We start from the raw sequence: 12,456 nt of genomic DNA, 5'->3' as shown, positions 1-12,456 counted from the left end.
AGGATGGGCTGTGAGGAGTAGAGTCCCAAAATAACAGCAACATCTGACACAGGAGCTCAGTTTTAATTGTTTCCTGGAAAAGTTTCAGCTTCCCTCACGGGGGATTCTGCAAAAAGAAGATGAGCCAGGCTCTCTCTACCTTGCTCTTGGCCATCCCCAGGATGTGGCTGGGCTCACCGGGTCCACAGTGAATTCCCACTGCATGCACACTCTAGCCAGTGGGAAGGAGGAAAAGGCACTCCATGTTCCAGGGAAAAACGGGGTTGCTTTGGAGAAGGGGTCCAACAATAGCTACCTAAGCAAATGATGATACTCTCTATAGAGCCACACAGATGGACTGGCCAGCAATTTCACATGATCAGAAGAGGGCTTTGCAATGCCTTGGGAAATTGTTCAAGGTATACCAAATGACAAACAGGAACTTCCAAGACAATAGGAATGGTATATCTGTGATTTTGTAAATATGTGAAAAGGAAAATGTACATATGAATAGACCATGGCATTGCCTTTTTCCTTGAGGATACAGTCTAACACTCTATATTAAAAATGATGTGCTTTTGCAAAAATATTAAAAAAACAACAACTTCATTTGAGAAAACAAATCTTTCTTAATTTTCCATAAAATGTTAATAAATTCCCAGAGGGTAGTGAAACACAAGTATTACTCCACCGCACCCCATCATAAAAAAAAAAAAAGAGAGAGAGAGAGAGAAGAAACAATGGGAAATTATCATATTAAATAAATCACCACCTTTATCTCGGAAAGTACTACATGAACTTGAACACTGAGTGAACACAGCTGTGGGAATAAAGGAGCCCATATTTCCCTGGTGTGTGTATATGAAGCCAGTAACAGAGCCCAATGGGCTAACAAAACAGAAACTATAAAATTAAATTCCAAGTCAGTAAGGGACCCCCACTGAGTGCCGTGCATTTTCTTCTGCAGCTGGAAGAGCATGACAGGCCACTAACTTACAGGGACTCAAAAGCACTCAGTAATACTGTAATAACTATGTATGGTACTAGCTGGGTACTTAAAATATTGGGGGGAATCACTTTGTAAATTATATAATTGTCTAACCACCATGGTGTACACCTGAAACTAATATAAAATACTGAATGTTAACTGTAATTGAAAAATAAAATTTTAAAAAGAAAAGCATTCCCCACCCATCTCGAGTGCTAAACAGGCTGGGCATGAGAGCTGGGTACCTGCTTGCTGCACAGGTTTCCTCTAGAAGCGCCGTCATCCAGAGATGCTCAATACCACAACCCCCTGCCCATTTGCTTCTTACAGGAAACTGGCACTGTAGAGGCCTACATGACTGCAGTGCTGGGGGGAGGGGACACCAGGAAAACAATGCTGAGATGTATGAGGCTACACTTGGGCAGCTACTGAACCTGATCCAAAAAGGAGATGGGACACCCGGGAAAGAAAGGAGATCTCACTGCAAACTGTATTGACGCTATAATTAAAAGTAGTCCTTTAAGAGACCCGAAGAGACACTTAAAACGGTTCTCTAATCAAGCTGCAATATTTTTTAAAACAAGAAAATGTATTCATTTATTTTAAATTCATTGACATTAGTGTACCCATTATACTGATGAATTCTGCTCCAGAGGCACTCAAGTTGGCAATCTAGGACTTATGGGGAGATAACCTTGAAACATTATCAAACAAATTACTCTATTTTACTTATTTATGGTCTATGAGACCATGTAGTTTATTACAAAGGCAAGAATTTACGGTCAGTCAAAGGCCCAAGATCTAAGTTTGAATCTGCATAAGTTATTTAAACTTGAATAAGCCTCAGTCTCCCCATCTGTTGTAATCCTATATAATAAAAGGCTAATATGCAAACTGTCCCTTCGTCTGGGAGTTCGACCAGGAGGTTGACCAGGGGGCGGGGCTGGCCAGCCAACCACCTGTGGCCCCTCCCCCCGGCCGGGCCTGTGCACGAATTCACGCACTGGGCCTCTAGTGACTCAATAAGAAAAACTGTATACACAAAGTAGGAAGCACAAACCAGGAGTTCATAAATTAACTATTATTTTACCATGCTGAGTCCTATACACCATAGGATATATACAACCCAAAACTCACAGTCAAAGTAATTTCAATTAGAAAAAGAAAATCCTTCATATATTCCTAATGCTCCCAGGGAGAAATTTTTTAAAATGAGAAATCAACTTGTCCACAAGGACAAAGAAACCCTGGAATACACTCAACAAATCTTTATTAAGCCACCAATGTGTGCAAAGTACAAGATGCTGCTAGGATGGGAGACTGCAATGTACCAGCTACTGCAAAGAGAGGAGTCTCCGTGCCCACAGTCTACCTGTAAGTAGACAGGTGGACAAACACGCATGTTCTGAGATGCCAGCCTTGTTCACTATCTCCTTCTGTGATAACTACTTTGACTACAGACCTCACTACAGGTGTGGCCTAAGTGGCCTTGTCGTACCACATGACAGTCCCCTCCCTCCACTTTCCCGCCCTCTACCACAGCTGACTGGACCATGCCTTGCTGTCCAGAAACCAATGAGATCCTTTCTGCAGAATGTGAACCAAGGAACAGTCTTCAGGCAATCAGTAGTTAACTGAAGAAGGCTAGAGAGATAGGTAGACCCTGAATTTGTGAACTGCTGGTCCCCAATTCTAAGTCTAATACAGTTCTACCATACTTTATTTTGAGGTAAACGACTTATCCTATACTAAAGGCCCAGTGCACGAAAATCGTGCACTTGGAGGTTGGGGGGGGGGTGTTCCTCAGCCCGGACTTCACCTTCTCGCAGTCCGGGAGCCCTCAGGGGATGTCAGCGGGCCTAAGCCATCCATTGGACATCTTTAGCGCTGCTGCAGAGGCGGGAGAGGCTCCCACCACTGCTGCTGCGCTAGCCAGCCATGAGTCCGGCTTCTGGCTGAGCGGTGCTCCCCCGTGGTCAGTTTCCTGCATTGTTTCCTCCTGCATTGAGCGTCTGCCCCCTCGTGGTCAGTGCGTGTCATAGCGACTGGTCGTTCCGCTGTTCGGTCGATTTGCATATTAGCCTTTTATTATATAGGATAATGTGTTATTATGGGCAAGGCCTCTAATTCAATTTTTTTTAGGTAAAGGGAGGGGCAGAATTTTCACTTGAGCCTGAAGCTAAAATTGCCCTTAGCTCAAAAATCTGCATACCACTGAGACACATCTTGGTGAGCCTCATTCTGAACCCCCACACTGTTCTTTATGTGTATAAGTATTGGGAACCATCTTATCTCTTTAGTGAAAGGAACCTTTTGTTATATTATAATTACTAACTTTATCTCATGTGTTTTAGCTTCAAGCCTGTATCTAGTATTCATGCAGCAACTTCAGCTCTTCTGTCCAATATTTACCTGGCATATCTTTTAATTTTCTCTAAATCTTTCTAGATTTTTATGTATTAGATAGGAATAGCCCATGGACACAGACAATAGTCTGGCAAAGGCCTGGAAGGGGCGGGTGCAGGGTGGAGGAGATCAATGGGAAGAAAAAAAAACTACTAAAACAAAGGAACATCTGTACTACTTTCAACAATAAAGGTACATTTTAAATAAAGAAAATTATCTTAGTTGAAGAGTTTTATGTGAAATAAGTCACTGCTCTACACTGTACTTTATATTCTCAATTCCTCTCAAAGAGCTATTAATTGACCTTATGTTCACTTAATATTAATTGACCCTATGTTCACTGACTGCAGGACTGACTTCTGCCACACCGATCCAGCACTGACTGCCATGGGGGCTGTGATCAGACCCTGCTTTTCTCTCCTGGCCTGCTCCAGGCCGAGTGTTCGGTCTCCCTGAAACCCGGGTCAGTCTTTGCATCGGGCAAGTGGAATCGCTGAGGCCTATTTGAGAGTCACCAAGGCTGGGAGCGTGATCTCAGAACAGTTAAAAACACGTTTGTGAAGGGATGTTAAGGGTTCTCATAAAAAACTCCACACGTGTCTGTGCTACACCAACAGAGTTGCTTTAACACGGAAGCCTCCATCCCCAGCCCACCCGCCTCCAGGAGCTGGTGGGAGGTTGAAAGTAGCCGTTGGCAGATAAGGCCGGTGCCAGGCGACCTGGCAGGTGTCAGTGGCTCCGCTGTCTGAGCCCCAAGCACGGTGAGACAGGCTCTGACGTCACCACCGCGCGGAGGATTTGACAGCAGCGGTGCAGCTTCAGAACTTGTTGCTAGTTTGTTTTATTTTTATCTCCTTTCCCTTTAAACCTCTCCAGGTTGCGTTTGTTCGAGAGAGGAGCAGCCTCTGCAGCCTCCTTGGCGGAGAGCAGACCTTCGACCTGGGTTCACATGCAGCCGGACAGAGTCCTGTTTAGAAACACGTGTGGGTCTTGCACTATTTGCTCTATTACCGATAAAGAGGGTTTCAGATTCTGGCACCTAAATGTGTTTCCTGCTTATCCACGAGGGCAGGAGGCGGGGTGCAGCCACAGGCACAGCCACAGTTCTTCACTCCTTCACAGGCCTCCGCCCAAGGACAGTGATGCTTCACACACAGAGGGGCCGGGAGCAGAGTGGGGCAGCCCTGCTCTTCCCAGACCTTCTGTCTCAGTCCCTCTTCCCGCTCCGGGTCTGTAGCACCTTCCTTTTGAGGCAGAGTCAGGCGTCTGGGGGACATGATGTTTGTCACACGCTGTTTTCCGTGTGGGTGGTCAGCACGGGGTGCTCCTGAATCAGGCTTCCTTTGGCATTGTGGTGGGGGGAAGGGGAGGACAGTATGAAGGTGCAAACACAACCCGTGGGGACTCCTCGCTGAGCGCCTTCTGTAGACCTTCTGTGTACTTGGTGGGCATTTCCCCTCAGAAGGGGTGCTCCCTGTGTCTGCGACCAGCAGGTTGGGGCTGGGGGGGGCAGAGCAGGCTGGTTGGCTGCCGCAGTGCCCTCATAGCCGCAGTGTCCGCCGGTGGAGCAGAGTACCTGGGACCCTGAATTCCCTCTGGGGTTTGCAGAACCGCCCCCTCCCTTTGTTCTCCCATTCTCCTCGGAGGCGGCTGTTGGCAGACGGCAGGACGGATGGATCCCCGATCAGACCTACTGCCCGACCTCCAGGGAGGTTTCCTGACCCTCTGCATCCCCCACTCACCTGAAGCCCCTAAAATAGTCGGGGTGCCCAGTGCTCAGAGGCTCCCATGAGCTTGTGGAGTGGGCCCTTAGTCATCGGTTTTTAATTTTTTACTCCATTTTTTCTATGTGCACTTGGTCTGGAGCGGCGCAGGCTCAAGTGACCTTGTGGAGCATCTAGGGAGGGGAAGCGGCCGCAGTGCCCGAGGCCAAGTTCCAGGAAGCCGGCAGCACTGTCGGGATCATGCTGGCAGCGCTGGTCCATTGGTGCCTGGCCTGTCCTCGTGAGATTGAACCTGAAGGACTGCTAAGAAGGTCCCCAGTTCCGCCCCGCCTCCACCACCGATTGATTGGAGTCTGAGGGCCGGGAGGAGGGACCTAGAGGTCCGGCCTTTCAGCCGCTTGCCAGTCACTGCTACCACTGATTGATCAGCTCACACTCCCTCAGCTCTCTAGCCTGGCATGGTCGAGCCTTCAGTCGTTGTGGATGTTACAACCCTGGCTCTTTATTTTATATAGATAATAAAAGCCTAATATGCTAAGTGTCCAGTCATCTGGTTGGCCATTCAACCAATCAAAGCGTAATAAGCTAATGATATGCTAAGGCCACTCAACTGCTCTCTATGATGTTCACTGACCACCAGGGGGCAGATGCTCCGACTGGTAGGTTAGCTTGCTGCTGGGGTCCGGCCGATCAGGACTGAGCGAGATGGGCCGGACATGCCCTGGAGCCCTCCCGTGGTCCCTCCCCGGCCCCAATCGTGCACCAGTGGGGTACTTCGGCTTGGCCTGCGCCCTCTTGCAATCCATGACCCCTTGGGAGATGTCGGAGAGCCGGTTTCGGCCTAATCCCGCAGGCCAGGCCGAGGGACCCCGCTGGTGCACGAATTCGTGCACCAGGCCTCTAGTATCTATATATAGATATATATAATCTATACACATAATAGAAATATGCTAATTAACCGGGACGCCATAACCAGTCGCCGGACAGGAGAAGGCTGCACACACAGCGTCCGGGGCAGGATGGTAGGGGCCTCCTGTGCTGGGGGAGGGCCTGGTCAGCAGCCGCCAAGGCTGCTTCAAGGGCCGGAGAGGGAAGCAGGGCCAGACCCGCAGCGGCCGCAGATGCTGCGGGGCCCAGGGAGCCAGGCAGGGCCGGACAGGCGACTCCAGGGTGGGCCTGGGAGTGGGTCCAGCGGCACAGCTTGACAGCAGACAGCAGGGCCTGCTTGGCCGTAGCTGCGGCGACCCACGACAGGCAAGCGGGCCAGCAGGCAGCACCCAGCAGGGCCTCCTTGGCTGTTGCCGCGGCGACCTGGGAGCAGGCAGGCCCCGCAGAGAGCAGAGAACCACAGGGAGCAGGCCTAAGCCGTCAGCAGGACATCCCCTGAGGGCTCTTGGATTGGAGAGGGTTCAGGTCGGTCGGGCTGAGGGACCCCCTGTGCATGAATTTCATGCACCGGACCTCTAGTTTAAAATAACACTTCTTGCCCTGGTTGATGTGACTCAGTGGTTCAAGAGTCGGCCCGAGCACTAAAGGGTCTAGGGTTCAATTCTTGGTCAAGGGCATGTACCTGGGTTTCTCTCTTCCCCCCTTTCTTCCTCTATCTCTGAAAATCAATGGGGGAAAAAATCCTCGAGTGAGGATTAACTCCCCCCAAAAATATAAAAAAAATAAATAAAATAAAACCTTCTTTAATTTGAGTCCATTTGCAGATGATGTTACACACACACACACATTAAATAACAGTCACAAAAAAACTCTGTTGCCCACTTACCAGCCATGTGACCCTGGACAAAGCACTTATCTCTATGAGCCACAGATTTTTTTGCAGTAAGACAATGATCTGCCTTAGAAGATGACTGGGGAGATGGGGGCAGGGGGACGTGACTGGTGGAAAGGTGCCCCGTGAAGGATACATTCAGTAAAGGCGAGAGGACCTCGGGTTATAATCACCATGGAAGTTTTCATAAAAGAAAGGACAGTGGAGCTGGACCCTGAATGTGGGAAAGAGGTGGAGAAGAATTTCTCACAGTCAATCTCAACAACGCACATAAGTAACAATGTACTACTGTACAGGAAATCACTTCAAGTTTTGTTTTTTGTTTTTTTGAGAAAAGAGCAGTGGAGGTAGACAATTAATTTTGGACAATTAAGAGACTGCTCTCAGAGGGAGAGAGGACTTCCCAGAACACTGCAGGAAAAGATGGCCCACAGGGGGCAGTAATAAATTCCCTTTGGTGGACGATGATGTCTGACGTTGAATTTGAAGTTGTTTTCTGCCTATGCTATAATCAAACCTTCCCCCTCATTTACAAAACCATCAGTAAATGATGTGCAAAAGCAAGTGGCTTATATTAGTAATTCTTGGGGTGGGGCAGGAATGAAAGAGAGCTAACTGTATTTAGACAGGGTAATGTCTAAGGAGAAATACTAAAAGGGCCCAAAACATGGAGCGAGTGATGGGGGAGCTGGCAGTAGCAGGACCAAGAAAACCTCAGTCCCCAAGAAATCCCCATCAATATGTATGACCCCGAGCCATTTTGGTAACTTATTAAGGAAAAGAGCGACGCTAGAAGGTACAAGGACGTGGAAACCCTTGGGTTATAGAAAAAGAGAAAATCCTAGAGGCTTCTAGACTTAAACACAAATCAAAACAAAGAAAAAGAATAAGGTTTCCTATATAAGAAAGAGAAGCAGATTGGCAGAGAAACAACATCTGTGCCACTAAAGGCTAGAAAATAACACCAACAATGTTTATGGAGATTGAAGGAAAATTATTATCACAGAATGACATACACACCATGTAATTCGTGAGAGCAAAAGAAAGGCATCTTCAAACATACGAGAATTCAGAAAACAAATCATCTGCACATTCTAATAAAAAAATGAGAAAAAGTCCTCATAAAAGAGGGTGTGGTTTACAAGGAAGAGAGGTAAGCAATAAAAACAGTAAAGCTGCCCTGGCCCATTTGGCTCAGTGGATAGTGTCCCTCAGCTTTCAGAGAGAAGGGTCCCAGGTTCAATTCTGGTCAGGACACGTACCGTGACCCTGAATTTGCTTTACTGTTTTTTGTTTTAATCCTCACTCGAGGATGTTTTTTCCATTGCTTTTTAGAGAGAATGGAAGAGAGAGGGAAAGACAGAAACACTGATGTGAGAGAAACACATCGATTGGTTGCCTCCTGCATCGTGAATATTGAGGGAGAAGCTCTGTGCATGGAAAGAAGATGAAAAACATCAATGTGTCTGGAAATGCACATTCTGAAAGTCAGTGTTGGTAAAGCAAGGAGAGTTTTGGTTTTGTTGCCAACTTAAATGCTAATTTTTATTTGGGGCCAACTGTGTGACCCTGTCCCAACACTGGGCAATAAGTATGTTTAATGTGGGATGGTAGGCTGAATAAGAGATAATGACCATGGCCCAATGTATTTGACAAATGGAGAAGATGCATATCAATGGTGCAAGGACAAGGAAGATAACTGAAGTTAATTTTTACCTATAGAAAGTCCTTGCTAAGGAAATAACAGTATTTTAAACAAGATTACCTTAGAACTTTTAATTTGCTTGACAGTTTTCAAGTTCCCTCATGACCTTTACAAAGACCTATTTACTTCCCCTAGTTGTAAATTATTTGTTAAAGCAAGTTACTTAAAGAATCTTTCTAGGTACCCTTCTGTTAGTCTAGTTTTAATTGCTGCATATTATTTGAAAATAATAAAACTACATTTCTTCAGCTATAGATAGTCTATTTAAAATGAACAATCCCTCCCCTTCCCCATGATTTTTAGAATTTGATGGAATTTTTATAGTGATATGCCACTTTTGTACTTGGATGGGCCAAAAAACTAAACAAAGAACACATTTTTCATGAAAAGTAAGATATAAAGAGTGAGATGCAAGTATATTATAAAACACAAGCCATTGCTTTTAATTGAACATAAATCATATTTCATTCCTGAACTTCCACCATTACCCACAAAATGAAATAATCTTTTTAATTCATAAAGAAAATCCTATGAAAATGAAAGGAAAAGCATATACAGTAATATGTATATTGGGAACAAAATAATCTATTGTGATAATTTCCTTTTTATCTGAGGCTCTAGTTTTAACTTAATATGTCTGAAACAGCTAATAAATACATTATATTCAATTGTGGGGGTAAATTAATTGTTTCAGGCCACAAGAGTACTAATTAGTAAATCACCGCTTTGTGTACAGACCTATATCTAGAGGTAAAACCTATTCATTTCTCCAAAGGCTCTTTATTTGTCACTTAATTTAAATTGGTGGAGAATAAAGAAACCAAAAATAGAAAAAGAGAGTCTCAAATTTTTATATTTATAAACGTGAGCTACTTAAAAAAAAAAATCTAAGTTTCTATTGAGCCCTATCATCAATGCACAAGCCAAAAAAACCATAATTACTCCCCCAAATTTGGCAGATATTATCTAAATTAAAAAAAAAAAACAGCCCAACAAGCACAGCAACTTGGATTTTTATTAATCTCCTTATATCTTAAACTATAAACCCATGATATCAATCTCTCCCGCTAGGACCTATGTTATCTGCTCTAGATTAAAACATTTCAGTACACCGGGCGTTCCTAAATTCTTTAGTGAACTAATGTACAAAACTAAAAACTGAAGAGGGCATGGAGATGATTTCGGGTGCTAACTTGGGAACTTCACAGAGCCTACAGCAAGGCTGCTAGGGACAGGCCCCAATCAACAGGCACAGAGATGAATAATTCTTTGTACCTTGGATATTTTTGACTGTGTAATAAACAACGAAGTAGTAACCAGACTTTCAAAGAAAAAGAACAATAAGCAGAAATTATAGGGGAGAAGGGAAAGTTCTAGGTTTACGCCAGAAAGATAATGGACAGGTGCTGAAGTTTTGGGGTAATCTACCACATTTGCATCTGGGCCCATTTCTGGCCATTGCTGTTGTTTCAAAAACATGTCTACACTTAGATAGCTATCATAGGCAAATTTCTATCACCGTGTAAACAAAACAGTCTCAGATGTCTGTAGAATTTCCTTTCCTCTCTTTTAAAAAAGCATTCTAGACTTGAATTATAGCATAGGGTACTTGCAGCTGCCACTGAAGTATTCACTGCAGATATAATAAGTGTAAAAAAAAAAAAAGCAACTCGCAAATGGGATATATAGCTAGTCAGCTTTTCTTTTTCTTGATCTTTTGATATTTTATAACACATTAAAGCTCAGTAAAAGTCCCTGTCTCAAATAAATCTTCAAGCAGACGTTACATAGAATGCAAATGCTTTACACTTTAAATCACCAATCATTTAAAGAATCCTCTGCAAGAACTGAATCGATAAGCCATCTGTGACGACGGGCTCCCATATCATGGTTTTAAGCCGACCCACTTCTTCATCCGTCACCCGTTTACAAAATCTCACAAGGGGCGGCAGGAAGTGTTGTGTGCCTGCGCACAGTTTGAATCCAACAGGGAAAGGGCAGTGCAAACACCACCTTTAAGGACGCCAGTCTTTCCGCCGCTAAAAGGGGAACTTCCATACCACCCTTCACCGGAAGCAATCTTTTCTGCAACGGAGAGCAGATCGAGTCGGCGGGGGAGAAAAGGGACCCTGTGAAAAGGCAGGAGACACCCGACCAGGTGTGAAAACGCACCGTGCATTTGGCCTTGAAGGTCCAAAGCTGCCCCTACAAGCTGGGTCTGACTGCCGAGGGCTGCGGGAACTGACCCCAAGGCCGGCGAAAATTCAGGGGGCAGACCTGCTCTGGAGAGCTCAGCAGACAGGGTCTGCGGACGCGCTCGGCGAGGCCACCCTGCGGGTCGCCAGGCCGGGACCCCACGGGTGCCCCCTGCCCGGCTGGGCGCGAGGCGAGAGCCTCGGGGGAAACACAAGTTCCTGCAGCCCCCGCCGGGGAGCAGGGGCTAATCCACTCCACTCGCCGGCCAGCAGCTCCTCTTTCATCTCCGGCGGTGGCGGTGGCTGGAGGAGGGGTGGGAGGGTCTGGGGGGACTTCGGGAGAGGAAACGGAACGGAGAGGGGACGACGACGACTCCCAGCAACCGGACCACCATCAAGGGAAGGGGGCCGCGCCTCCCTCGGTCCCATCGAGACACACACGGGTCGGGCCGGCGGCGGGGATGCGCGAGGGCCGGTGGGCCGCGTGGCAGGTGACAGCGGCGTCGCCGGTCCCCGCACCGGGCCCCGGCCTCCCCGCCCACCACGGGGCCTCGCTTCCCCCGCGCCACTGCGCCGCCAGCCGCGCGACCCGCCCGCACCCCGGTCTCGGGCCGGGCGCACCCACGCGGGGACCCCCCGCCCCCTCGGAGCGGCGGCGGGCGCCGCCCGCGCCCCAAGACCCGCGTCCGAGCGGAGCCCGAGGCTCCCGCGCGCCTACCCTTTGGCGTGCTCGGTCTCCTCCTCATTGTCCCCGTCTATCCCGCAAGTGTCCTGGTCGTCCAGCTCCAGGCTCTGCTGGCTGGCTGCAGACTCGCTGTCCTCCGCCATCGCGGCGGCGCGGGCTGCGGGGGCGGCGCCAGGGGCCGCGAGCGTGGGGGCCAGCGCGGCGGCCACGGCGGCGCGAGCAGCTCCCTCTAGTGCCGCCCGCCGTCCGCTCAGAGCCCGGGCCCGGGCGCGCGCCCGCCCCGCCCCGCCCCGCCCCGCCCGCCCGGCCTGGGCCCGCCCACCGCGCCGGGGGCGGGACTGGGGTTCGCGCGCAGCTCCCGGCCCACACGGGGCGGGGGGCGGAGAGGGCGGGTGTCTGGGAGGTCGGCGGGCTGTGGGAGGTGAACCGGAGGCGGGGCGCCAGGGGCGAGCCCTGGAACCCAAGCCGGTCCCGCACGTCAGCCCCGCGTGGGTCTTTGAAAGCCGCAACCTGCACATGTCAAATCCTGCGAGTCTTCATTTTTTTTTTTGGATCACAGGCCACGCGATTTTACATCGCTGCATGTTGGCGAGCGCTTTTAACCACGGCAGAGATTTCTGACTCAGGAGCAGGCGTGCCAAGAGATTTGCAGAAGCATTCCCCGCACCACCCACCATGCACACTTTTAAAAAAATTCCATATATCTATAGCTGAATTTCCAATACAGTAGCAAATCAAAGTCAAAACAGGGCTTCCGGCCTTTCCACCTGTTCCAATCAGGCTCGAAACCCTTAAACTCTTGACAGAAAAACTCTGGAGCGGCTCCTGTTTTCGCTGGACGCGCACAGTTGGCTCAGACCACAACAACCCTGTTGGGGGGAAATGGGGATGTTGTCCAGACGCTGGGGAGTTATGCTAGGGGACTGGGCAGTTTCAAGCAGACCACTGGGGCTTCCCCAAGTGAAGGTCATGACCTAGACCTCCAAGCAAAAGT

General features: G+C 48.3%; 1 protein-coding gene across 2 annotated transcripts in view; it reads right to left on the bottom strand.

Annotated features, from left to right (window-relative positions):
- Positions 1-11,723, bottom strand: part of NMT2 (N-myristoyltransferase 2) — a 76,504-nt gene extending 64,781 nt beyond the window's left edge. Inside the window, exon 1 of one of the 2 annotated variants that reach the window (XM_054726009.1) lies at positions 11,496-11,723. In XM_054726009.1, coding sequence (XP_054581984.1) covers positions 11,496-11,605 — 110 coding nt within the window. In that variant the 5' untranslated portion in view covers positions 11,606-11,723. The remainder of the gene's footprint in view (positions 1-11,495) is intronic. The other variant, XM_054726013.1, reaches the window with a different exon arrangement.
- Positions 11,724-12,456: the final 733 nt, after the last annotated feature.

The sequence above is a fragment of the Eptesicus fuscus genome, chromosome 2 (genome assembly GCF_027574615.1).
Source record: "Eptesicus fuscus isolate TK198812 chromosome 2, DD_ASM_mEF_20220401, whole genome shotgun sequence".
Taxonomy (NCBI): domain Eukaryota; kingdom Metazoa; phylum Chordata; class Mammalia; order Chiroptera; family Vespertilionidae; genus Eptesicus; species Eptesicus fuscus.
This window is presented reverse-complemented; position numbering and strand designations above follow the sequence as displayed.